This window comes from Trichogramma pretiosum, unplaced genomic scaffold (genome assembly GCF_000599845.2).
Source record: "Trichogramma pretiosum strain Unisexual culture from Peru unplaced genomic scaffold, Tpre_2.0 scaffold77, whole genome shotgun sequence".
In the NCBI taxonomy this organism is placed as follows: Eukaryota; Metazoa; Arthropoda; class Insecta; order Hymenoptera; family Trichogrammatidae; genus Trichogramma; species Trichogramma pretiosum.
This window is the reverse complement of record NW_019641667.1, coordinates 484062-510749: the sequence shown is the minus strand read 5'-3', so window position 1 is coordinate 510749 and position 26688 is coordinate 484062. Positions and strand designations below refer to the sequence as shown.

Genomic DNA, 26688 nt, shown 5'->3' with positions numbered 1-26688 from the left:
TTTCGAAAAAGTTATTGCATCCTAACGCCTTATTTGAATTTTCAAAATCTACAATCGTTTTTTCTGGAGGCCTAAAGCACTCAAAAAATCTGAAAAAATTCTAGGTTGTTTGGATTGTTGAAAAGTATTTTTATGAATTTTTGCAGATTTTTTAATTGCTTTGAGCATTCAGAAAAAATATAGATAGAAAATGGACGTTTATACCGAAAGTGGGGGGTAGGAGGGGGAAGGGGGTCCCAAAATTTGGGCTTGGCACTTTTTTATTATGTACTATAACATACCAAAAGCGCGTCAAGATCGGTGACATACGTGCGGACCAAAATGTAAAAAAATATTATTTTGACCCATGTACAATATATGAGTAAGGCTCAGAATTTTTAAAATAATTGTGTGGACGTATGTCATTGACCTTAATGCGCTATTGGTTTGTTATAGTACATAGTAAATAGATCCCAAACCCGAAATTTTAGACTCACATTGCAGGCAATCGATGATTTTTCACGCGCGCGAGCACGACTTTCGCGAAATAAGCACCTATGCAAGCCAAAGACTTGTACATACGTATATCGTGCGTTGATGTACTAGTAAAACATGAATTTTTTTTCCATTTTAACCCATTAACGCTCAAAAGTGCAATGTTGTGCATGAATTTTAAATTGTATAGAAATCTTGGATAAAGATAAAATTTTTACTTGAAAAACTATATCTAGAAGTTTTTGGGTATGCTCTTTCACAATCCGGTGTCATTTTTGCGACCAATAAGCATTGACATCGATTATTTTGCAATTAATAAAAAAACGTGATTTTTTGACTGACATTTTTTTAGAGTCGATTTTCTACCTTACCTTGCTTTCGAAGGGTTCCTATAACAACGCGTTTTTTGTAGGTTCAGAAAAAAAGTGAACGATTGCAAGTGTTATCGGAACCCTCCGAAGTCAGGGCAAAGTAGAAAATTGACTTAACAAAAAAAAATTTTAAATCAAAAAGTAGCGTTTTCATTTTTTAATTGCAAAATAATAGATGTTTATGTTTATTTATCGCAAAAATAACACTGGATTCGGAAAGAGCATACCCAAAAATCCATGGATATGGGTTTTCAAGTAAAGGTTTAAACTTTATCTAAGATATTTTTACAATCGAAAGTTCATGCACGAAATTGCACTTTTGCGCGTGGATGGGTTAAGCCCTCTGTTATAGTGCGTTCATAGTGATGATAATTTTCGTACTTGCAAAAATATCAATGTTTTTTCTCGAATGCATCGTAGCATACCCGTGGGTAATTCGAGTTTCACGATTTTACTAGTTAACAGGAAAAGCGACAAAAAGTTTTTCAACCTCGAGCGTCATCAGAAATAAAAAAATTATTGTTTTATACATGTCCGCTGATGTGAAATTACTCTTAAAATAGTATGCATTAATTTATGAGCTGAAATAAATGTATAAACTTTTTAAATGACATCATGGTTTGACGGATTTTAACAAAATCTGAGGGTATCCAGAATCTCGTACATCAAAATTTTCTACGAATTCAGTGATTCCTTATGTACGCATAATTGTCAATTCGATGTGAGCCACCAATTAAAACTTACTAAACTTGAGAAGCTAAATAATATTGTAAGAACTGTGTAAAGAAAATAATTGTACAAGTCATAAATGTGTAGAGAATTATGTGCAGCAAAAGCTAGTCTAGTAACCATATGAATATGATAAATAAGATTAGCCCATATAAATGTGACATTTATCACAAATCGTTTTACTATTCAAAAAGACCTCGAAAAGCACAAAAGTGCAGTTCATGATCGTCGCAAGACTTTCGAGTGCCGCAAAGGTCATACATCATTTGGATAAATGGTAGCCTGTATCAACACATGAAATCAATACATGTTCGTGGCAAATTCACGTAGTTTTAATCTGTTTTAATCTGTCTGTGTTTTAATATTCCTTAATTTTGTAAAAAATATCTTAAAACTATTATTTAATTTTATAAGAGCTGTGAAAATTTTCAACATCTATTGTGATTGAACTTATAAATTAAATAGCACATCAGGATTTTCAATTTATACATTTTGTTATCACCGGTAAAACCGATTCTTAAAAGTTTCCCTCATCAAACACTCCTTATTCTTGCGACGACAAAAAAATTCATGTCATTTCTAAATTTCGCTTTCTGCTTATCGTCTCATCTTTTTTCAATCTTAGTCGTCGCGAAAATGCACTCCGACAGCTCAATGAACCTAATAATCAACGACTTTTATCACTTCGATCGCGACTGTACACCAGAACTTTGCCGACGATTCAGTAAAATCGCTCGATCCATTGACCAATTTATTTTCGTTTTACTTTCTATTTTTTTTTGCCTCGATGTAATGGCGCGCATTGTTGCATGCAGCATCACGATCACGGGGAATTAAATATTACTATGGTGCGAGACTCGTTTTTCCATAAATTATGCTCGCGATGTATGTTGCAGTCTTATCTTCGGTGCGGAGTCGGCTCGCTCGCGTAGGCGAATATTACACGCAGCGCGCACAGGAAAATATCCTCTCGCTCGTGTGAAAATATCGCGCGAAAAACGAAGCTACGTATACACACGAGAAGATAGAAAGAGAGAGAGAGAAAAGTCAAGCGCGCACACTCGGTAATACGCGATCGCGAAGGGATATTGCTCGTATATATACTAAGTGCTCTATCGAGTATGTGTGTGTGTGTGTATATTATAATATAGCCCCACGGGCGTGCCACATACTCGCGAAAACACCACAGGTATGTAGTAGTACTATATATAGTATTATATACTGAAAGCAAAAGCACTTGTCCAAACCACACGAACACACACACAAAGAGACCCACACACATACAAATTGTTGTATTCTATTCGCGATACGCGTCGCTCATTTTCATGGTCAAAATGAGAGTGTATAGCATACATATACGAGCTTTTATTTTATGAAGCCTTTAAAATTATGTGGGCACTTGCATACTTCGACACATGCAGCATCCGAGGGGGGAAGTAGCGTTGTGCAGCTGCTTTTCTCATAATATTCTTTCTTCGACTCTTACGGCCGGTTTAACGCGCGCCGAGCGATTAGAAAATTAATTTCACCTCGTATAGGCTTCACTAGCTCGGAATGATTTACGCGCGTCGTTGAGGGAAAAATTGTGTATACCGCACGGAAAGCCGTGTCTCGTGAGCAGTCGTTAAGCGAACAATCGATATATATAATTTGTTTAACATAATGTTGGAATGCTTACCATTGGATTTTGAAAACAGTAAAATGAGAGTTAGTATGGTACTCTTATGCCAAAAGCTAGCCCAATTTGTTTTTGTTCGACACAGAAACAACTTATAATTATTTTTAACTGACCAGCGATCACTTAAAGTATACTAGACCATCACTTACAGTTGACTGGATGATGTCAACGAATTCTGATGGGATTATGTTTACAAGCAGATCAGTGATTTTAGGCGGCGGAGATGGGCCGCGCGACGCTTGTATTGCCGGCTGATATGGCGTCTTCTCGCTCGCGCTAACTCTCTTCAATTTCCCAACACCGCGTCCCGGCAGTGCGATGACGCGAATTTTTTAGGCCAGTCAAATTAGCGAAAAAATAGGTGATTTTTGTTACGAAAAATAGCAGCAAACGGGTTGTGCCATTCGTTTCTAGGGTTAATAAGGATGAGAAAAAAAACAAAAATGCCCCCTCGAGAAATTGTCCCATTTTGTTTAAACAATGATTATATGCAAAAAATTAACGCATGTTTTCGTTTTTCATGAATAACTTTGAAACCTTAACTTAATTACCTTTAATTTGAATTTTTCAGCGACCCGATCGGATAAATATTTTCCGAGAAAAATGCAAAAAACCCATGGTAAACGTGGTTTTTGCCTCAAACTTCAAAAATTCATAACTCCCTTAGTTTTAACATTTAAGAGCTGAAATTTTGCAAAAAAGTAGTGTTTATTATATACAATAACTGTGCGAAACCCGAATTCTGTGCACCTTATACTTTACAAATTATTGCAATTAACATTTTCGCAAGCGATTTTGCGAATTTTAGTGTATCGAGTACAGCAAGCGAACCGATGAAGTTATCGACTCGTTTTCAACGGATTTAGAAAGTTTAAATAATTATCTTGAAAACGTATATCGCATTTCTTTGTTTACGATAAATTTACTATCATAAAAACTCGATCGAAAGTCACGCAAATATTGCAAAAACTCGCCCACATGCTTCCCCTTCCTGCCGCGGGCTTCCCCCACTCCGACCGCGCGCGGCATGTGGGCGAGTTTTTACAATATTTGCGTGACTTTCGATCGAGTTTTTATCATAGTAAATTTATCGTAAACAAAGAAATGCGATATACGTTTTCAAGATAATTATTTAAACTTTCTAAATCCGTTGAAAACGAGTCGATAACTTCATCGGTTCGCCTGCTGTACTCGATACACTAAAATTCGCAAAATCGCTTGCGAAAATGTTAATTGCAATAATTTGTAAAGTATAAGTCGCACAGAATTCGGGTTTCGCACAGTTATTGTATATAATAAACACTACTTTTTTGCAAAATTTCAGCTCTTAAATGTTAAAACTAAGGGAGTTATGAATTTTTGAAGTTTGAGGCAAAAACCACGTTTATCATGGGTTTTTTGCATTTTTCTCGGAAAATATTTATCCGATCGGGTCGCTGAAAAATTCAAATTAAAGGTAATTAAATTCTCTAAATTTTATCTCCCGGGGGCATTTCTGTAGCTGTCTTCGTTTCAAAGTTATTCATGAAAAACGAAAACATGCGCTAATTTTTTGCATATAATCATTGTTTAAACAAAATGGGACAATTTCTCGAGGGGGCATTTTTGTTTTTTTTTCATCCTTATTAACCCTAGAAACGAATGGCACAACCCGTTCTCTGCTATTTTTCATGTCATCAAAAAAACTAAATTGACTGGCCTATTTATCGAAACGCGCAAAAAGCTCACGGAAACAGCTGTGTCTCAGTGCAAAATCAAAATTTTAGAATTTTAGAAATTTAGAACTCGAGTATCCTCTACAAGGTGATAATAGAAAAATGTCATTACAGTATATTTTGACAAATTTTAATTTATTTTTAAATATTCTCTATACTCATTATTATAAAAATTTTACATAATTTTTTGAAAAATAATCAATTGATACGTTTATTATACAGAAGTGCGGTTATGGATGTATTCAAATATTTATTCAGTCCAGAAAACGCCACATGTTTTCTAAATTTATGTAAAAAAAACGCATGGTACAACACTAGTTTGTATTATTTAAAAAATTGTTAGACCTCGGCGTAACAAAAACAACGTTGGTTAAAAAAATAATATTTGAAATACGCTGGACTTTTCATTTTAGTTAATGAGTGCATTCAACCGCTTTTATCGATTTTATTTGATTATTTTACTCGATTACAATATATTGTATTCTACGGATGATTTACTTCATTTTTTCAATTGTATATGATTTAAGAGTCGTTAATTTATCCTGTCAATGTACAATTTCTACTTCCATTAGCTATACATTAGGGTGGTCCACTTTTTCAAAAATTTTTTGTATCTCGGGGGATCCATCGGAATCAGAAAGTTATAATTTATACCATTGGATTTGTCATAAAAAATCCTAAATTTTGGTGGTGTCAAAAAATTTTCTAGATTTTTTCTGTTCATTTGCCACTCGCTCGAAAATGAACTTTGCGGAATTTGCGAAAAAGAACGATCGAAAAAGTATATTTTTTTGAATAAAATTGTGTTCCTAGGTCAAAACTGACTACGGCATTCGATTCTGCAGACAAAAATACATATGAAAATGTATTGTCAAGATTATTTTTACACTCTAAGCAGAGTTTGAAATAAATCGAATGATAGGCCGATTTTGCTTCTTTTTTGGAGCACGTTTTTAAACTTCAAAAATCCATCGACACCATCTAAAATCATTTTTTTTAGTTCTAGTTTATGGGAAAATTCAATTTAAACCTCAAACTTTCTGATTCCGATGGATCCCCCGAGATACAAAAAATTTTTGAAAAAGTGGACCACCCTACTATACATATTATCGATTGAAATGCTAAGATCTCTAAGTATTAAAATGATTAACTCTACGCTTCTAAATTATTTTTTAAGAATATAAGTTTTTATAATAATTTCATGTACATTTTTCGATTTGATCAAAAAATTTTTTACGTACGTTTGTTACCATGGTAACTGATTGTTTCAGAAAGGTACATCCTCTCGTGTAAATGCTTCATATAAACTATCATATCTTTTTATATATTTATTGTGAAAGCAAAATAGTATATTTTTTCTTATACATTTTATTACTTACAAACAATCATGAGATGTTTTGATTTCTAATTTTCTTAATCAAATATTCAAAATATTCGCACACTAAATTCCAGAAGTTCTCATGGAAAAATTGCGATGTCAACTGTTTGCATTGGAAATATTTTCATTGCTCGGCGATAAAAAATAAAATTGTTCTTACATTTCTTACTCTAGACTATCAAACGTTAATCTCATAAAATTTCATGGTATCTAGGATTATAAAATAATCATATTATTTGAGAGGTCACCAAGTATGTGTTAATTTAATCAAGTTTCCTTTTCTCATTTGTTATCACTCTTATTTTTTTCGCTTTATTTCTGTAAAAGTATGTACAATTCAAAAATTCATGAGTTTTTTTCAATAATCGAAACTATCACATTTTTGATTGAATTTTTATACAAAAATACACGTTTGTAAAATAAAAACCTTCAGTTCAGTCGCATACTAAATATTCGAGCACATTTTTACTAAGTATTTTGTGAACATCAAAAATGACTTTTTTGCTTCCTCATAGAGGAAGCTCTGTGATACGCTCGAAAACGAGATTTTGAACCAGACTTCGTAGGACAATTTGGTTTATATATTTGTAAACTACATCCGATTCTCAACAAATGTCCGTATGTATGTATGTTTTTTTTTTTTTTTTTTTTTTTTTTTTTCCTTTTTTTTTTTTTTTTTTNGTTAGGCATTGCTTCGGTGAGGCCGGGGTTAGTTGAGCATTTCTGCTACTCCTGTTAGTCGTTGTTTTCCATACATCCCCCATCCGTCGCATAGTGATATGCGACAATTAGGGGTTCAGGGACTCATCTTTATCTTCTTGGTGAACCTCCGATCCTGCACGCTGCCATCGTCGATTGTCGTATCCCCTTTTTCAGAGCCGTCTGCGTGGTCACGCATTGCTGGCATCTCCTCCTGAGTTGGGCCTCTCTTCTTAGGACTCGCTGTCAAGTGCCATCTTGTGAGTGTGGTTCTCGCTTCTGCAGCCGATGGCAAGTCCGCCGCTTTGCTCTGTCGGCTACATCTTGTGAGTGTGGTTCTCGCTTTCCGGCGCTACCCTGTGAGTGCTCCTCCTTTTTTCTGTTGTCGTCTTGTGAGTGTGGTTCTCGCTTCAGGCGCCGTCATGCGCTCCACCAGAGCCTTGGCTCTCGCATCCGGCGCCCTCTTGTGAGTGTAGTTCTCGCTTCCGACTTCATCATGGGAGTGGTGTGCTCCATCTATTGCCAGCCTTGTGAGTCCTCGCCTCGGGCTCCTACTTATGGTTTTCCTATCGCTTCCAGCTCGCACAGTGATCGGGGTTTTTTACCGCTTCGGAGGCTGATGACATAGCCCGGGTCTTCTTTTTGAGTGGTACCCGCTCCACCTCAGGCACAGGCTCGACCACACCAGGCGAAAAAACGAACCTCGAAAATTCGTCCGGTGGGGATCGAACCCACGCCCTACGGCGTACCTTGTATCAGCAGGCAAGAACTATACCCACTGAGCCAAGGAGGCCGATGTATGTATGTATGTATGTGTGTGTGTGTGTGTGTGTGTGTGTGCGGATGTCCGAAGCAAAATCTCGAAAATGTTACGGTGGATTGTATAAATTTCAATTGCATTCATTGTCGTTTGTAGTGGGCTATTCCACAACAGGTGTTGCAGGCCCAAAAAATGAAGTTGAAACTAACCATTTACTCTTCAAGAACACAATGAAAAATGAAAATCCTGAAGAGCACAGCCCCCTAGGTCCAACCCTCATGGATCTACATGGACTCAAAGTTGGATTTTTATGTTTTGAGGATATTCTGCTTGTTACTCTGCTTTTTTGGGGTGGATATAAAAAAAATTTTAAACCATGTTTTTTCATGTAAAATTTGATGTAGAATTCAAATCTGTACTCAGATGAGACATTCATAAGCTCAAAACCCCTTAAAATTGAAAAAATAGAGCAAAAGACCATCAAAGTCTAAGAATAAATGTGTTCGTATACCTCAAATCAGCCCATATTGTAATATGCTCATCGATACACCAAAATACAACTTCTGATAAAGTTTGGTAACTGAGTCTCCATTACAGATCATTTTGTAAATTTGAAAAAAAAATTTTTTTTCGATTTTTTTTCATGTATAAATAATAGTTATTTATGTAACAAGCGCCCAAAAGGCGTTTTTGGGCACGAGTGTGCGGAAAAAGACACGAGTGCCGGCCGTGCCATCACGAGTGGGTGTTTTTTCCGCACACTGTGCGCAAAAAGCTGGGCACGTGTTGCATACAAAATTTTATGCAATAGTAGGCGAAAAATACGTTCATTTAAATGAGGCGTTTTACCGCACACCCGTGTCCAAAATGAGGCATTTTACCGCACACCAGTGTCGAAATGAGGCATTTTACCGCACACAAGTGTCCAAAAACGCTTTTTGCGCACTAAAAAATGTGCGAAAAAAGACATTTTTCGTCGTACTATTGCATAAAGGAATTTTTAGTTTCTTTTTCGGTAGAATGGAAGCAGAGCAGTCAGGCTTTAATTCAAGACCAAAAAAATAGTAATTCACCGAATATTATTAAAATTAACGACTCGAAATGAAAAGTTGATTTTGCTTCCTCATAGAGGAAGCTCTGTGATAGGCTCGAAAACGAGATTTTGAACCAGACCTCGTAGGACAATTTGGTTTGTATATTTGTAAACTACATCCAATTCTCAACAAATGTCTGTATGAGTTTTTGTTTTCTTGTCTGGTAGTTAAGACACTAGATAGTGAATCAAAATTCAAAAATACAAAATTTTTCGTTAATAACTGATGCGTTTTATTAATATTACTTTTTATGAGGAAGCTCTTTGCCAATGAATTGGCAGCGGTTTTTTATCTTAAAACACATTAATAGATTAAAAATTCTATTTTTTACTATCACTAACTGAATATTTTACAATTCAAATTTTTCTTCAAAAATGCAAATGCAAAATAAAGTTGGAATAGAATTTCAGAAAAGATAAATAATTCTTTAAATCACAAAGCTTACGATAAACTTTTCTCAAAAGTTTGCCAAGTTTTCTTCAGCCTTCCATGGGCAATTTTTTATATGCTAAACGACACGTTTTTCTTCATTAAAACTTCACAATCGGTTTAGAAGAAATAAGGTGATTAAATTGAATTTGTAATCGCTCTGAAAACTCGACAATTTTTTTAAATTTCTCAGCACGTAGCCGAAGTTTAATAAAATTATAACCGATACAACTATACACTTTCTATGCGAATCTCGATTAACTTTATTCCGCGATTATCGTACATGTTCCTAGATCACAGTTCTAGTTATATATCTATGCATTCACATACAATAGTTATATGAGTATAAAATCGACGGAACCGATTATGGTATTTTTCTTAAAAAGAATTTGAGTATTAACTTAAACAAAATTAACAATTCTGTACTTTTTTCATTAAAATTATAAATTGAGCTATTTCAGCCATTTTGATTATAAAACCAGTTTTCATTTTATATTTGTTTGCGCGCAAGTCAATTTATAGGAACAACATGTATAAATTTTAGCAATACTCTATCACTATAATAATTGTCAAGTTGATCCTCTTAATCAGTTACTAATTTGTAACCATTATTTCAAACTGAATCATTGGAAAACATAATCTCGATTCATTTATATTGCATTTAACTTTTAAGGTATCCACTTTTACTCTAATCTTGTTTATTCACCCTGTTTTTTTATATTTTATACTCTTGAATCCGCAAAAACACCCGCAATATATCATTTAATTTTTCACGCCTCGTTCGGTGGCTCGGGCCACTTCCAAATACTACTTCTTTAAAAGTTAATAAACTGTATGTTTAAGTATGATAATCTATAGTAAATATTTGTAAAAAAATGCAATAAATCTACAAGTGCGTGTAATGAAAGAGAAAGAATCTCAGTCTATGCGTATGTAAATTTAAAAAATGGGCCATCACTCGCTTCGTCTCTTTAAAAAAACTGCGACACATATTGCTTGGCAAGTCGGATATCCTTTTATTTTCGACAGAAAGAAAGCATATTTAACTACTTCATGAATACACGTTATACATACAAATGGGAGCAATATTCATAATTGAGTGTGTAAGTATAAAAAAAAGTAAATGTAAATAAATTGTCACTTTTGTACTGAAAATCACGAGCGCGAGCGACGCTCGTTCACGTTAAGATGTGACGGGCATGCATATCAGCACCTCATTTATAAATCAAAGCCAGCTGCATTCATAATCTCAACGAGATGTACAGTTACGTATCATATTTTCTGAATACGTAGTTTCGAAATGGCATGTCACCGATGTACACGAGGATCTTTCCCATCGAATTCGCAACAATTCATATTTTTTTATATTATGCTTGTTCGTGCTTGCGTTTCTACATAAACCTATTAAATCATTTCCACGTTCAATAAATAAACGAACAAACAAACAAAAATCTACAATTACGCAACGATCGAGAATATAATTACGATAAAAAAGACCAATGTCTTGTGGGATCGTTTACATTGGCATTATTTTAAAATTCATTCATTTTGTATACGATCAACATTGGCGTCAAATAGTTTGGTAACTATATCATAAAAGTATATGTCGACCAGTGATCGCCGTGCAAAAAATTACGATAACATTTAACACGATGCGTTTTTTTTAACACAATAGAAAAAAAAACGCGCAACGTGCGATATGAAAATTTTCTTAATCTATAGGTTTGTCGCTGCAGCCACGGTCAGTCGATGATAGTCTGCGCTCGGAGTACGTATCTAACTGTCGAGGATATCTGTCTCGGCCGAGGCGACTTCGTTGATGGTCGCCTCGTAGATGACGGAGTCGCTGGTTTGGACCTGCTGCTGCTGTGGCTGCTGATGCGGCTGTCGTTGCTGTGGCTGCTGCTGTTGCACGACGGACGACGTGACGGTCGAGCTCGGGCTGTTGGCCTGCTTGCGACCGTTGCCGTTCTTGCCGTTTGGGTTGTGGGTCTGATGGTGCTTCGCCAGATGGGCCTTCTGCCTGAAGCACTTGCTGCAGTGGTGTCAGCTGAAGGGCTTCTCGCCAGTGTGGGTTCTCACGTGCACGTTGACGCTGTACTTGTCCTTGAAGCCCCTTTGGCAGTTGTAGCAGTAGTGCAGGGATCGCTCCTTGCGGCCACTTTTGGGCGAGACCGAGCGACGGCCGGTGGTGCTGCTGGTGGTGCTGGTGGAGCCGACGGCGGCACCGTTGTTGTCTGTACTCGCTGGATTGCCACCGTCGACCCCGTTGCTGTTAGCTTTTCCTTTCGTTGCCTTGGGCTTGCGTTAGTACTTCTTGGGGGGCTTTTTGCTCTTGTCGCTGTTGTTGCTGCTGCCGTTGCTGCTGTTGCTGTTGGTGCTCACGTTCGGCTCCATCTCCGCTATCGGCTGGCATTGCGTTTGCTGCAAGATAAATACAATCGTCGTTTATAACAACAGCGGAAAAATATATTAATTATATGTAAAAAAAGACGAAGGAAGAAGCCCTCACTCGAGATATCCTGGGTTACTTGGGGCGGGGTTTGGACGACGATGGCACTGACGAGATCGGCGGCGGCCATCGTGATGCTGCCCAGGTTGTCGTTGCACGGATCGTAGGTGTAGACGAGGTGCTGAACCGTCGGCTGTTGACGCTGCTGCTGTTGCTGCTGCTGGTCACTGGTCGAGTTGCAGACCGGCTGGAGATTCCAGTAAGACTCCATGGCGGCGCAGTCGACGCCGCTCGACAGATCCAGTTGCGACAGAATCAAATCGTTGGAAATAATCTCGGTACCGGGCTCAGCGCGCACCAGCGCCAAGAATCGCAGCACCTGCGAGTCGCACGCCGCCGCCACGCTGTTCGGGTAGATCTTGCCCTGCAGCGCGTTTCGCAGTAGGCTCTCGTCGGCCGACTCGGTGCTTTGTTGCTGCTGCTGCTGTGTTTGTTCTTGCTGAGGTTGCGTCTATGGCTGTGATTGTTGCTGCTGCTGCTGCTCTTCCGCATTGTTTCTGTCGGACAGCTTCCAGTCGTTGTTGTTGTCGCCGGATTCTTGTGCCGGACTGAGAGTGGTCGAGACAAAGGTCGTGGCTTGAGTCGAGCTGGGATAGTGCTCGCTGTTGCCGACGTCCGCGACGACCCGTTGATGCTGCTGGTGCTGCTCGACAATCACGACGACGTTATTCGCGCTAACCGAGCCGACGGCAACGCTCATGTGATCCGACATGGCCGTGGCGTCCTCTATGTTGAAGATCGACTCCATGTTGAAGTCTGAAAGCTGATTCGAGCGCATCCAGTTGTCGGTGACGCAGGCCGAGTTAGGACTTCGACAGTCGAGGCCGTCCATGGAGCTCGGCTCGCTGTTCTCCAGCACGGTCAGGGTGTAGATGGAGCCGTCGGTGTTCTGCCCGAGGGCGGGTTGCTGCTGGAAGCCGTCCCGGTCGACGACGGCCGTCGTCCAGCAGTACTTGTCGACCTCGCTGCCGCTACCTCCGTACTGCTGCGCTGCTGTTGGCTGCCGTTCTTCACGTCGTCCGTCGCCCAGAAGTTGAGGTTGGCGACGGCATTGCCGCCGCCGACGACGAGGCCGCTGCTCTCTAGGAGGCTGCTGGCGGATTGGAGTCCGATGCCGGCGCGCCCGATGACCCCGGCGGTGGTCAGATGGCCCAGCGAGCCGGTGATCGTCGAGACCGGCGGCAGAGCCGTGATTTTGTTGTTGTTCGTCTCCCTCTGGTAGTCCTGGGAGGCCAGCCAGGTGTGCACCTGCCCGCCCTGCAGGTAACTCACGTCGTCATTTTGCACCGACGTCGTGTCGATCAGGATGTTGTAATACTCGTTGCCGGCCTCGATGGTGGTAACCGGATTCTGGTTAGCCAGCTGATAAAGATTGTCGTGGTGCATTTCCATGATGTACTGCGTTTGCTTTTTTATTCAATAATCTGCAACAAGAAAATTGAATAATGTTAATACAATTGTGCTTTATGGAAATTTCATCGATGCATCTATAATCTATAGATAGATAATAGATGACAACAACGTGCACGATTGCACGTTATCGAATTGCACGTTAGCGATACATTAAAAGCTCTATGGCGAATAAAGATAATAATTTAATATACGGCCCTTACTATAAAAAAACAAACAATCTGTTAAAATCGCTCTCTCATGGATTTTTGCCACCTGAGGGATTCAAATTCCTGGATGAGCGGGGTCTAATTATTGACCACAATTTAAACCACAGTTGTTATTACTTAGATAGAAACTATTTGGACAAAAGTATCAATATAAATAATTTCAATCTGATTAAAAAATATCATGCTGATACTACTACCATACATACTACTGATGAGATCATACTCAAAGGTTTTATCTACTAGTGTTGAGTTTGTAAATATTTCTCTACGTTGTTAGATGAAAATAAAATAAAAAATCTGTAGTTTTTCAAGCTTTTCTATAGGTGCATAAGATATAATCATAAGAAAATATAAACACATTGTAAACACTCAATCCTAACTATGAATAGCAGCGAGAATCTTACATGGATCATTCTGTTTAAAATTAGACTTAATTATTGGCATCTTTGTATTATGTTTATAGCCACATATTTATATGTACAAGAAATACTATTAGACTGAATAAACATATGTTTCTCAAAAAAAAAAAAAAAATTCTGTAAGATATAGCTTTAAGATACATCTATAAGATAATGAATGTATAAGATAGATAATAGATGACAAACACGTGCACGTTTAACGACGAGAACAACGTGGAATAGCCGATTCCTTTTTTTTTCAAGATTTTTAACGTGAAAGAAGCTTATAGAGATTAATCCGATAACATAACGAGATAATTAACAATCATGATCTTTGTATTCAAAGGGTTGCAATTCTCAGCTCCGATGATTTTTAAGGATTGCGCGCGATTGAAAAAAAAAATCCCTCGAGGAAAAACAACGTATAAATAGGAACGCGCACAACACACACGCGTGATAAACGTATCTCGACAGTTCTATACTTAAAGCTAATAATTTAATAAATAATTTTCACTCGAGAAAACGTAATAATATATGCACTGAGAAAAAAAATCATTGATTCAATGAAATCTAATTTAATATTTTATTTACTCTTAATTCAATCAAATGATTGATTGAAGCGATGAAACTTTAGTAAAATAAAAAAAGATTATATCAATGAAATTATTTCATAGATTGTATCCTAAATAAATATTTCATTGAATCAATGATTTTTTTCCTTAGTGTATAAACGCCGCTCCTGTACGCACCTATTCAAGTCCAGTATTTAAACACGTGTGTCCGTGTGAGTATGTAAAAAACACTTCTGTGTCTGTTTGTCGGTTACTCGCGGATTCTATAGGATATATCGTGTGTAAAAGAGCTGATATCTGTGGCCTTGACGCATCTGCGCATGTGTGAGTATTAACTAAGGTAAAAGCACCGATTATTAAATTCTTATAAATAAAGTTTTTGTTAAACTTGTATCTTGAAAGCAATTGAAAAGTATCAATTTGCATTAGTATAATCAATAAAAAATGATTTCGAAGCTAACTGTGTGATAATAATTTTATCATGGAATAAATTAATCAAGTGTGTCTGCAAAGTGCGTTCCATTGATAGAGACACCCAAAAAAAGCAGTGTTCCTTTAGTGAAACAATACAGGTTAAGATCGCCCATTGATTTGTTGATTCCAATATTGGAACGCGAAAAGTTTGCATCTATTCCATCATTAGGTACCAAAGATACTTTGTTAATATTACTTATATAAATAAATAAGAAAATTAAGGACAACTTTAAACACAGGGATTTCGATATTAAAGGTACAGCGCATCTAATGATAAGTTTGTTTTAAAGTTTTATCAATTTTTCAAGTAGATACACGTGTTTGAAAAGAAGCTGCCTCGAAACCGTTCTATAATTGGTGTTTTTACCTTATCGGTCAACTCTTGGGAGAATAGAGCGCGCGAGGGACGAAATAAAAAGTAATTAAACTTGATCAGTAATATTGGCACGGTGAGATAAATGAGCTTACGCGTGTCTGTGTGTGTGTGTGTGTGTGTGTGCGTGCGTGGCGATTCCGTACTCCTGATTAGCAGCTCTCTCTCTCTTTCTCTCTCATACTTCATGTATACGGTTCATGGTTCATTGTGCAAGCACCGCTTTACGCGCGTTTTATTGCGCGCGCCTTGCATAATTCAAGGTCTCGCGCGTTCTCGCGAGCTTTTCCCTCTGTTTTCATTTTTGTTTTTTTTTTTTTTTGTTCATTTTTTCGTTCTCGACGTCTGCGTTGAACCAACAGCAGTGTTCAAGAAGTTCATGAAAATTGTTAGTGCTAGTAGTATAGTGCCCCTGCCTAGTGTGGGGAGCATTAATCACTGTATTGGGACTAATACAGCTCAATTTTGGGTAGGATTCGCTCCCAAACATCTGGAGCATCACAAATGATAACAAAATTACAAGATAATTTATTTCATATTTTTAAGTTGAAAATTGCATTTGTTATTCATTTACTTTATGTGCGAAGAGCTCACAATTAGAGAGTAGAGCACCCGATGAAAACAAAAACAAACAAGTAGCAAATTTCGTACATAGTTTACCTGTGTGACCATCTGCCCCTAGATGTCGCTTTGTGGATGACAGTTCCCGCAAGCAGTAGGATATTGAAAGCAAGGGTATATATACCGGCTCCCATCTTATCCCAACACATAACGGCAGCTAGCCGTAATATCTCCCCTCAAGTATTAATTCCCCCCCCCCCCCCCNNNNATTCCCCCCCCCCCCTCCTCTATGGAGGGTAGTTCACGAATATGCTTATAGCCGTCAGCGATCCCACCTTTTGCCCTGAACGATCTATCAGGAGAGAGAGAGAAACAGAGTAAAAAATTTGCTTCTATTAAATGAGGATATAGTGTATTTAATTTACCAATTAAAACGCTCCGATTAATCTAAGAATATTATAATGTCTAATACAAATTGCTTCGAAAATGACGGCTTCTAGTTCGTACGGTCCCGTGTTTCAAAGCATTTACATGCAAATTTTTGTCCTTTGAAGGATGCTTCAAACACGGTCCCGAAACTTCCTGCACCTAATTTTAAATAACGCACTGTGCCGGCGATACTTTCTATCGGTATATCAACTTTTCCAGTATTTGGGTCCTTCCTTACTGCTAACCCCAAATCGCCTATGGTGCAGCTACCATTTGCTTTAACTAGTATATTTTGTGGTTTGAGGTCTCTGTGTGCCATCGATGTTTTGTTTGGAAAATGTTGACAGGTCATTACTTCGCTATAGAGATGTTGTAGGCTCGATGCTATAGATGACAGCATTAAAATCATTTGATCTTTATTCGGACGGTATTTCTTTAGATAACTAAATAATGTCCCCGATTCATGGTAATTAATAAATATACATGCAGCGGTCGACGATCCCACCACTTTGGAATCTTGTGGTTAACAATCGGTTAGGAGAGAGAGAGAGAGAGAGAGAGTTTGAGTTTTGAGTTTTATTTTGAAACGGACCGTGGGGTAGAACCCCATGTGGCCCATAAGAACAAATATACAAAAGTATAATACAGTCAGTTGCAGAGCAATGGTGGTAATATTTACATATCGATCAGTAACAATATTTACAAGCAAAATTAACAATAGAAAGCTTGAGATCGAATGATAGCAAATTTCAAGTATTGAGAAATATAACATATGAGAGAATAATTGAAGGCAGAAAAATACATGAAAAAGACAGCTCAGCTCAGCTGGGTACGTGAATAAAATCATGATTTCAAAGCCACTGCATTTAGATCTTCTTTAGTGAGTATTGGTATGAGCTCCGACTGAGGTGATATACGCATGAAGACAGTCAAGAGAGAGAGAGAGAGAGAGAGAGAGAGAGAGAGAGTTGAGTTGAGTTGAGTTGAAAAGGTTGCGCAGAGGCCAAAAGGTAGCTCATTCGAGCGTGGCACCAAAACAGTATCTTGTTCAAACGCAGTGGCAAGAAAATATTGACTCGTAACGCAGCCGTAAATGATAAAATTTTGTTTCAAAATTCAATATTCAACATTTAATTCAAAGTTACGTAAAGACAATCACTTCTAGTTTCATCTCAGAACTTGCAAAATTCTCCGAAAGTGGCAAATTGAGTCAATATCACGGTGAAATCTATTTGTTTGCTTGCACTTCAAGTAGATGAAGATCTTTACAGCAGCTCATATGTTTTTTTCTTTTTTTATCTCAAATACAGAAAAAAATTTTATCATTTATAGCTGCGTTGCCAACTGTACTGTTTTGGTGCCACGCTCGAATTAGTTACCTTGTTGCCTCTGCGCGCGAGTAAGTATCCTTTATGCTGCAGAATTGGAAGCGATACCTTCCTGCTCTGGGGCAACGATATAGTGTATTAAACTTACCTATGGTTGCGTTTCCAATAAAACCCAATACATTGGGGTGCCTCAGATTCATGGCATTGTAAATGCCACCTCTCTTTGGTAATCAGCATGCTGATCGCTTTTGAACATTTTTATGGCGAACGTTGTATTTTTGTACTTTCCAACATACACCGAGCCAAAGGCACCACGAGAAATTATTTTCTCAACGTGGATATCTGAAAAGTCTTCAAACGACTCATCGCTGCCACTCGAGTTTTCGTTAAGCATATTGATTTCAAATTGGTGATACTACAACGTCCTTGGATGATAATTAGGAGATGGAAAGCAAGCTGTATTAAGCAATGGATCTTCGAAAACTGAAAAAATCATAGAAATAGAAAAACATGAGCAGTTTAATACTTATAATAAATGGCTTACAACGTAAATTTGTGTGTGTACACACTCTACACGATAAATGTTTAAAGGATTTTTTTGTTGCGTCGAACCAAGATAACGAGTGAGTGAGAGCGCTGGCTAATTAAAATCGCTGAAAAAAACTTTTTTTCTAGCTACTCTCTCAGCTTACTTGTAGTATAAGGGAGAATACCACGTCCATGTCTATGAGTGTGGTTTTAAAATTGTGCAGAAAAGCGTCTCTGCATCTTTTTTCGATAATGCCACCGCTTCGTGCTTCTATTGCTGCTGTTCAAATTGGCGATAGTAATAAGCAGTAAAAAAGTGCACTGATGCATAGTTGGGGCGTCCAGCAGAAAGTGTGCGAAAATGTATGTAGTACGTGCGTTATACTACTAGAACTATGATGAGGGCAGCAAAATGCGTCGATGAATAATTCAGTGGTGAATAAAATTGGCAGAGGTAAATGGGATGGCGCTCAGGGGGAGAGAAGGATTACAAGCGCGATTGATACCACCTTGAAATTTTGAAACTATAATACTGACGCGATTGAAAAGACGTTATCAGACGTTAATCAATCGTTGTAGTTAAATTTTATTCGTAAAATGGAAAATGTAATTGATATAAAAACAAGATGCGACCTATGGTCTCGACGAAAGCGATGCTTGAAATAATTCCGGCGCTGCAGCATATATATGTGGCATTTCACATCAACTCTCCCAGTGCCGCGCGGCGCGGCAGAATTAAGTCAAATCACTAAATTTGTGAATCGCTGTAAAAGTACTAAAATGCACCTAGAGAAAAAAACGAACCCATGGTTTCGATGGGAAATCGCCTTAGCTTTCCGATGGTGAGGTCAGATTTTCTGAGATTTTCCGCTTTACCCGGGAAAATCGCTGGGAAAACTTTAAAGTCGATTATCTCGAAAACTTCTTTTTTAAGATTTTTTTAAATAGTCTAGATCGAAAGATCAGGAAATTTCCCATCGATATTGACCTTTTCCAGAGAGGCGTTTTTTGATTTTAGCGAGATATAGCGAGAGAAAGAAGGAAAAACGTGGTTTTTTGCGCGCGGGCGGTCGAACGCCACCAACCGAACAAAAAACCACGTTTTTTCTTCTTTTGAAAATCGAAGTTTTTCAAAACCTCCATTTTACAATCTTAATGTCTTAAATATGCCTAATAGTCCAGTAAAATTAGACTCATTCAATGTTATTTCTGACAAAATTAGTGACAGTACCGGACCATACGGGTTTTGTTGGTCTTGATGAGTACAACAAGCACCCTTAGCGGCGTAACTTTTTGAGTGGCAATTGGGGTAGGGGATGGTTAGAAGAGTGGAGAAATCACATTTTTGCCCTTCTGGCTTTTCCATATGAACAGCAATCGAAAAAAAGTTCAGATGAAAGTTGTAGCTATTAATTAGACCTTTAATTTGAGCCCAACCACGATCGATTACATTAATAATTTACCGAGAAAAGTGCAAAAAACTCTCTAAAATGGCCATTTTTCAATCGCATTTATTATAAACAATTTCAGTTCAATCGGAACTTACAATACATCAAAATTTAGGTCTTTTTGTGACAAAAAAATGAACTTTTAAAAGTTACGAGGGGACTTACAGTTTTCGAGAAACAGTCATTTGTTTATAAAAACTCTCCCTCGGCCCTACACTGAAAAAAATTTTATACCCAAATCCAGCGAAAGTGGCTAGCTAGATTAGCAAAAGATATTTTGCTGCCACGGCAAAATTATTTTGCTGTGGGAGCAAAAAATTTTTGTCGCGGCAGCTATATGATTTTGCTGAGACAGCAAAAGGTTTTTTCGTGACAGCAAAATATCTTTTGCTGATCCAGCTGTCTACTTTCGCTGAATAGACTTGGGCACAAGGACACTCGTAACCAATCGACTTGCTTTGGAAGTCCAATGCATGGCACAGAATGTGTAAGTAGCGGAGAGCAACGAACATCGCCGAGAGCCAACCGAGGCAAATTTTTAGAACAAGTTCTAAATGCATAACTCGGAGTCGGTGGCGGCACACTTCTATACACACGTGAGATGTTATTTGCTGACATGTTTCGTCACTACACGCACAAACACAAACACACATTGCAAATGCATGTATAGACACACAAATGATCACATACTCACAAAAATGTGAACGATTCGATGTCCGTTACAACACGACTTGACATCGTCAAATCGCACACGGCACCAAGTTGCACAAACAAGGACGCTCCGCTGACTACCACTCGAAGGTACAAACACACACACAGATCGACAACGGTTCCCGACACTTTTTTGAGGTTCTGAACCCGGCTTTCTTTTCGTAAAGACTTGAACTTTAAGAATCGCCATGACGTATACTCGATTTTGAACATTTTTGCAAAAGCGAACCACCCTAATACTACATGCTATGAGGAGCGCTATTTGAAACACAGTGTCGTACTTTGATGTCGCGAGTATCTCTAATGTAAACAGTATAATCCGAGTGCGCGACTTTTCGCGCAAAGTTGTAGTAAACTGTAATAACTATTATTGTCGTTGTGTAGCTATTCAGCGGGGAATTCGAACGTGTGTATTCGGCAAAGAAATCAATAAATTGACGATATTATCGATTTTGTATAAAGAATAATAAACTTCTTTATTTATTTACATAGCTCTTTGACGCGTTTTTTTAAATACAATGCGTCTTTACAATTGACGAAGATTTGAGATTTACATTATCAACAATGCACTAAGAGTCGTGCGTGAACTTTTATATATATTATCACGATACTATCGTTCGTGTCTGCGAGTACAAAAAGTTATAATTTGAGTTATGCTTTACATATAAATAGTAAAATATATATGGTAGAGTATTTCGTATGTATTGCACAGATAATAATCGACCGTTTGTCAACTTTATACTTCTAAATAATACTCTTGAGATTACTCGTCGTGAATAATAGAAAAAATACAACGATACGATACATTTTTACAAAAAAAAAGTAATGCTAAAAAGATCATTCGTTAAAATAACTGATTGATTAGAACAACAAAAAAATGAGAAAATAGAGCTTGCAACTTTGCTGCTATATAGGCAAACGTACGAATGAAATAAAATTATTTTAAAATTGGGCAGTGATTAATTCATCGAGAAATGTATAAAAAAAAACCAAAAATTCTTCCCTAGCAATTATCAAAAACATTGCTCATTTCGTCAAAAGAGAAACAGAGAGAGAAGGCACTGCTGCATCCGCTTTCAGCGATGTGCAGCAGCGTGTTGTAAACTGTCGTACGTATAGCGTCTCAACTGCTGTCTCTGCTACTCTTTCTGTACTACGAGAGGTTCTGACTGCCCCAGGCTCTGGATATTGCGGTGCGCTTCAACTTTTTGCCGATCGTTTGCACGATGAAGCCCAATTTCTGTAGCTTATCGTGGTCAAGGATTTTTCGGCCGTCGAATATGTAGGCTGGCTTCATCATTTCGGCGTAGATGCGCTTGTAGTCGAGCTCAACAAATTCGTCCCACTCGGTACACACGACGATCGCGTGGGTGTTCTTCGTGGCCGAGTAGGCATCTTTGAATATGCTCACGCGAGATTTCACCAGCTCGGGCTCCAGAGTCGCGCCGCAGTGACTCAAGTCGGACATGATCTGCGACTCCTCCACCTGTGCGCGATCGACAAAAAAGAATCGAGATTTATATTTTTGTTCGTATTATTTCTCATTTGCTTTTTGTGCGACTTACTTTGGGATCGTAAATGTGCAGTTTGGCGCCTTCGTCGATCAAAGTGCGTGCGACGTGAATCGCGGGAGACTCGCGAGTGTCGCCCGTGTTTTTCTTAAAGGCAAATCCGAGAATGGAAATCTTCTTGTCGGTCACGGTGTTGAACAGAGACTCTATGACCTGCGAAAGAAATAAAAAATTTAGCACTCGATTCCAATCGCTTCTCATTGCGATTCGAAGAAGCAGCGACAATGGCATTTGTTCCGATGCCTTCTTTTTATTTATTATCATATACAGTTTTTTTTTCATCGATCGCGCTCGCGTGCAGTTCGAAGAAGTTACTGCGCGGATAGCGGCAATAATAAAATTCCAATTGAGTTCGAGGATTGCGCAACGGACAGGCAGAGATAGATAGATAGACAGACAGAATCGTCGCACGCACGGCCGCGAGAGCTTTTTTTTTTTATTATTATTTTTTATCGTCGTCGTTTCACGCGCACATTGCCTCTCACCTTGGCCGAGAATCGGGACTTTTGATACTCGTTCATGTCGATCACCTGCTGCCAGTAAGCGGCCACCTCGGGCAGATTCAGGCACTCGCAGATGTAGACGAGATTGAGTATGTCCTTCTGGAAGCAGGAACCGCCGAAGCCCACCGAGGCCTGGAGGAACTTGGAGCCGATGCGCGAGTCGAGGCCCACGGCGCGGGCGACCTCCGACACGTCGGCGCCCGTCGACTCGCACACGGCCGACAGCGAATTGATGCTCGATATGCGCTGGGCGAGGAAGGCGTTGGCGGCCTGTCGACAAACAACAACAAGAAAGGTTACGTGAGCACAAAAATCATTATCGTTATGCAACAACGATATACCAATTTGGACAGCTCCGAGCTCCAGGTGTTGGTGGTGAGGATGTTTTTGCGCGGTATCCAGTGCTCGTAGACTTTGCAGAGCTCCTCGATGGCGGCCTGGCCCTCGGGCGACTCCTCGCCGCCGATCAGCACCCGGTCGGCGTTCAGCAGGTCGTCGATCGCCGTGCCCTCGGCCAGAAATTCCGGATTCGAGAGTATCTAAAAATATAATATAACAACGGATATATATTCGACGCGCGCACAGCTTTTGCACCGAGCTTTGACTCGAGCTCGCTCCGCGCATACCTGGTAAGAGACGCCGGGCTTGTGATTGGCGCGCAGTATGTTCATGATGCTCTCGGCGGCTCGCACCGGCACCGTGCTCTTCTCGACGACGATCTTGTCGCCGGCCGAGATGTCGGCGATCATGCGCGCTGCGCTCTCGACGTACTTGAGATCGGCCGCGCGGCCCTTGCCGTTGCCGAAGCGCTTCGTGGGCGTGTTGACCGAGATGAAGATGAGCTCGGCCTCCTCGATCGCCTGGGCGATGTCCGTGGAGAAGAACAGGTTGCGGCCGCGGCACTTCTGCACCACGGCGTCGAGGCCCGGCTCGTAGATCGGCAGCTTGGCCGAGTTCCACTGGGCGATGCGCTCGCTGCTCTTGTCCACCACGGTGACGCGTATGTGCGGACACTTGAGGGCGATCACGCTGCAGGTCGGCCCGCCGACGTAGCCCGCGCCCATGCAGCAGATCTTGGTGATCGGCATGTCTGCGCCCAAAAAAAGGTTCATTTCTTATAAAACGTGTACGAGCTCGGTTTGTGAAATTTCGATCGAGTGCCCGTTGCTCATTGAGAGCTGTGCACTCTCTCGTACCAAAAATAATACGAGTGCACGCGCGAAAGCCAAAATTAAATAAGCTCGAGAACAATAAAGCGATATTCGGTTCAAGGTCCTCCGAGAGAGCTTTTCGTTAATGGAAAGAGTAAATCTTTGTCGAATCCGTCGGGGTGACATTTATTTCGGAGTCGGACGTCGATAATACACAAGCTGCGAGAGACAGAGAAATAGATCATTTTTTACCGCGGTAAAAAGTAAGAAAAACAAACACTCGAGTGCGCGCGGAGGCAATAGGCTTCTCGGCTATTTCTAGCGAATTTGAAGAATCTCATTACGAAAATTACATCCTACCGAGCGCCCAAGGCCTCGCTCTCTTCTTCGAATACAAGAATCGTTTTCTGCAAGAAATCATTGCACGGACAGAAGGAGATATTTATCATTCCATGAACATTCCTATAGATTAATTGTCTCTCTCTCTCACTCGCTATCTCGTTAAGAAACAATACGAACATTAACATTGAACGAGTCAATGCGCTCGGTGCTATACGTGCAGCTGTGTGCACACGAAGCTCTGCTGCTCTTTTGCGTGTACATATCCACGTATAACATAACGAGTTATAAAATAAACAATGTCGTAAACGAGGCTCGAGTAAATAAATCATTATTATTTAACAACTCGTTGTTTTATGCAACGAATTAGCGCGAGTATAAGCAAACGCAGAATTTCATTAACGACCTGCCGTGACTAATGTTAAACTTTTCGTCTCTCGCACGCACAGCATAATATTAAAAAATAAATCTCTGAGTCCTGCGATTTTTGTTCAGTTCTGTAATATGCATATATGCATGACAGATAAACACATGCACAGACACTCGTGAGTCACACCATGGCTAGAGAGAAAGAGAGACAAAAAAGAGGGTCCACTATGCATGACGTTATACACATGTCTATCGTTACGTGTTGTCGTCAGCAGAAATCGATATTTACGGACGTTAGATTACGACAAACGTCAACTTGACAAGTCCAAGATAAGAGAGAAAATTACGAACCTTTTCTTTGATTATATCTCTATATTACACACGCCGCAGAACGAAACGTGTTGCAGTTGTGTTCGATGACGAAAATGCCGAGCTTTTTCTTTCACGTCGACGTCGAGGGCGATGCTCTTTCCCTACACACGCCCCAAAATATAAAAAAAAACGTCAAACGAAAGAAACCAACGAGGGTGTTTAAACGTCGAAAATCTCACTCCGGCTGAATCTCACGCGTTGTATATATTTTATGTACACACAGACACACACTCGTCGTCGGGCCGGGCAGTTCGCTCGCGCGGTAGTACGCAAGACGACGCGTCGATTCGGACTGGCACGCAGTCTCCCGACGTGTATACACGTACAGTGTGTGTTGTGGCTCCGTATATACACTCACACACATACATTTATAATACAGTACAGCAGCAGCAGCAGCAGCAATAGGCCTTTGTCGAGAGAGTCTGGACTGCCACGGCTCGCGGCGCGGCCGAGTCCGGAGAGTATACAAGTCGAGAGTGCGCATGACGCCTAAAGCTTCGTTGTGTGTGTGTGTGTGTGTGTATTTGTACACTAACACAAGCGTAGGTATATACACTTGCTGCCGCTGCTGCTTCGACGCGAGAAAGTTTGGACGACGCCGTTTCGGGGATATCTTTCCGAAACTGTACATCGATTCAATTACGCGCTTACGTGACGCGCGGGAGCAATGATCTTCAATAAGAGAGTCCGCGACTCCTAATACAAGTGCTATATCGAGTTTCTATGGGAGAGAGAATCCGATTATCTCTTGTTAATGTATAGGCAGTACAGCAAGTGTCTCGCGCGGCGCGCCGGGCTTTCGGTGACGTTCGACGGGTCTTTTTCACGTTTCAAAAAGCCGATCGAACGAGGCGCGCATTAGATAACTTTTACTTGTTGCTTATCGGGGAAAGAAAAAATAAATACATAATCTTATCGAACTTTTTAGTGTTCGCAACATATTCACATTACATGAAGAAAATAAAAAATACCGAGAATCCATCTTCGAATTATCACCAATTGATGCCGTGCGGCGCGAAGACGAGTAATACAGAATCGAGAGAGAATCTGGCCATAGCAGCAGCAGCAGCAATAAGTACTGAGCGCGACGTTGCCGCCTGGACCTCTCTACGAGGCTCGCTCGCGTGTACACAAAATGCGCGAGATTATCGCGCGTAAAAACGAGCCGCGAGACGCACCATTTGGCAACGATGTGCCTCTGCACTGCAGTATACAGCACAGCGGCAGAGAGGATCGCAAGAATCCAACGCGACGCAACCCTTAGATATCGAGACGCGTGAAAGGATGTGTGCGCGAGACGAAGCAGCGGGAGAGGAAAATATCTTGAGTCTATGGGTGTGCGCGCGAGGCGCTCGACTACATGCAGACGCAGCAAATATGCAAGGCGATAATGAGAGGACGGGAATTTAAAAGGACGCGATAGGACAAGAGCATCGATGCGTTGATGCTCCGATGTATTTTGGTAAACTATTTGATTTTAATTGCATTTAGTACCAATAAGGATAGATTAAGAGTAGATCATAATCGCAGAATGTAATTGAAAAATGCTCGCATTCGATATTTTTCTTTTTAGATTTCTCTAACAATGGACACCGCGAGTAATTTTTCAGTATTATCCTCATTACGAAAAACATTCACTCGAATCAAATTATTATAACTTATAAATAAAAACACCCAAAATCAGCGCAAATAATTACACATACCTATCTCAGTCGAGGTATTTAAACGACGGTCTGTGTCTCTTTCCAGATCGGAGTCGCTGTCATCAGGCAGGCAAGCACCGCAGACGACGCCGGCGAGTGACTGTGTATTTCGGAGTCGCGCATGCGTCCCCGCCTCAGCAGACGCAATCTTTCCAGGCCTTCCAAAACGCTGCTGTTCGCATATATAAACTTTTACTGCTTGTACATACACTATCTCTCGCGCTATCCACATAGCACCGATCACCGGAGCACGTACATAGTATTTCTCTACACGGCGTCTTTTACTGTCTGCTAGGAAACTCCAGGCTCATGACAGTCGGCCCGGTCTCGACGTCTATTATAAAACTCGCCGCTCTTACCTGGGCGAGGCAGTCGTAGAAAATACAAATTAGTGTGTGCG

At 39.9% G+C, this 26688-nt stretch overlaps 2 protein-coding genes and 1 long non-coding RNA gene across 4 annotated transcripts; all 3 read right to left on the bottom strand.

Annotated features, from left to right (window-relative positions):
* Positions 1-11103: 11103 nt before the first annotated feature.
* LOC111693972 (putative uncharacterized protein DDB_G0271606) lies at positions 11104-13180 on the bottom strand (the record flags this gene model as incomplete). The annotated part of the gene is given in 4 exon segments (XM_023460306.1): positions 11104-11573; positions 11608-11751; positions 11840-12951; positions 12996-13180. Coding segments are annotated over 4 exon segments (1911 nt in total), but the record flags the coding sequence as incomplete, so codon positions are not given.
* A 2-nt stretch (positions 13181-13182) lies between these two features.
* Positions 13183-20346, bottom strand: LOC106648598. The gene is made up of 3 exons (XR_001339279.2): positions 20264-20346; positions 17742-18076; positions 13183-13263 (listed from the first exon to the last, which is right to left on the bottom strand). It is a non-coding gene; the product is annotated as an uncharacterized LOC106648598 (long non-coding RNA).
* Positions 20347-20726: 380 nt separating this feature from the next.
* Positions 20727-26531, bottom strand: LOC106648511 (UDP-glucose 6-dehydrogenase). Of its 2 annotated transcripts, none has more exons than XM_014365440.2 (6): positions 26289-26531; positions 22981-23444; positions 22696-22893; positions 22337-22624; positions 21846-22004; positions 20727-21766 (listed from the first exon to the last, which is right to left on the bottom strand). In XM_014365440.2, the coding sequence occupies exons 1-6, from the start codon at positions 26518-26520 to the stop codon at positions 21434-21436; spliced, it is 1674 nt and encodes a 557-aa protein (XP_014220926.1). In that variant the 5' UTR covers positions 26521-26531; the 3' UTR covers positions 20727-21433. The 2 variants fall into 2 exon arrangements, with proteins under 2 accessions (XP_014220926.1, XP_014220927.1); XM_014365441.2 differs by lacking the exon at positions 26289-26531 and adding an exon at positions 24565-24965.
* Between the last annotated feature and the right edge of the window lie 157 nt (positions 26532-26688).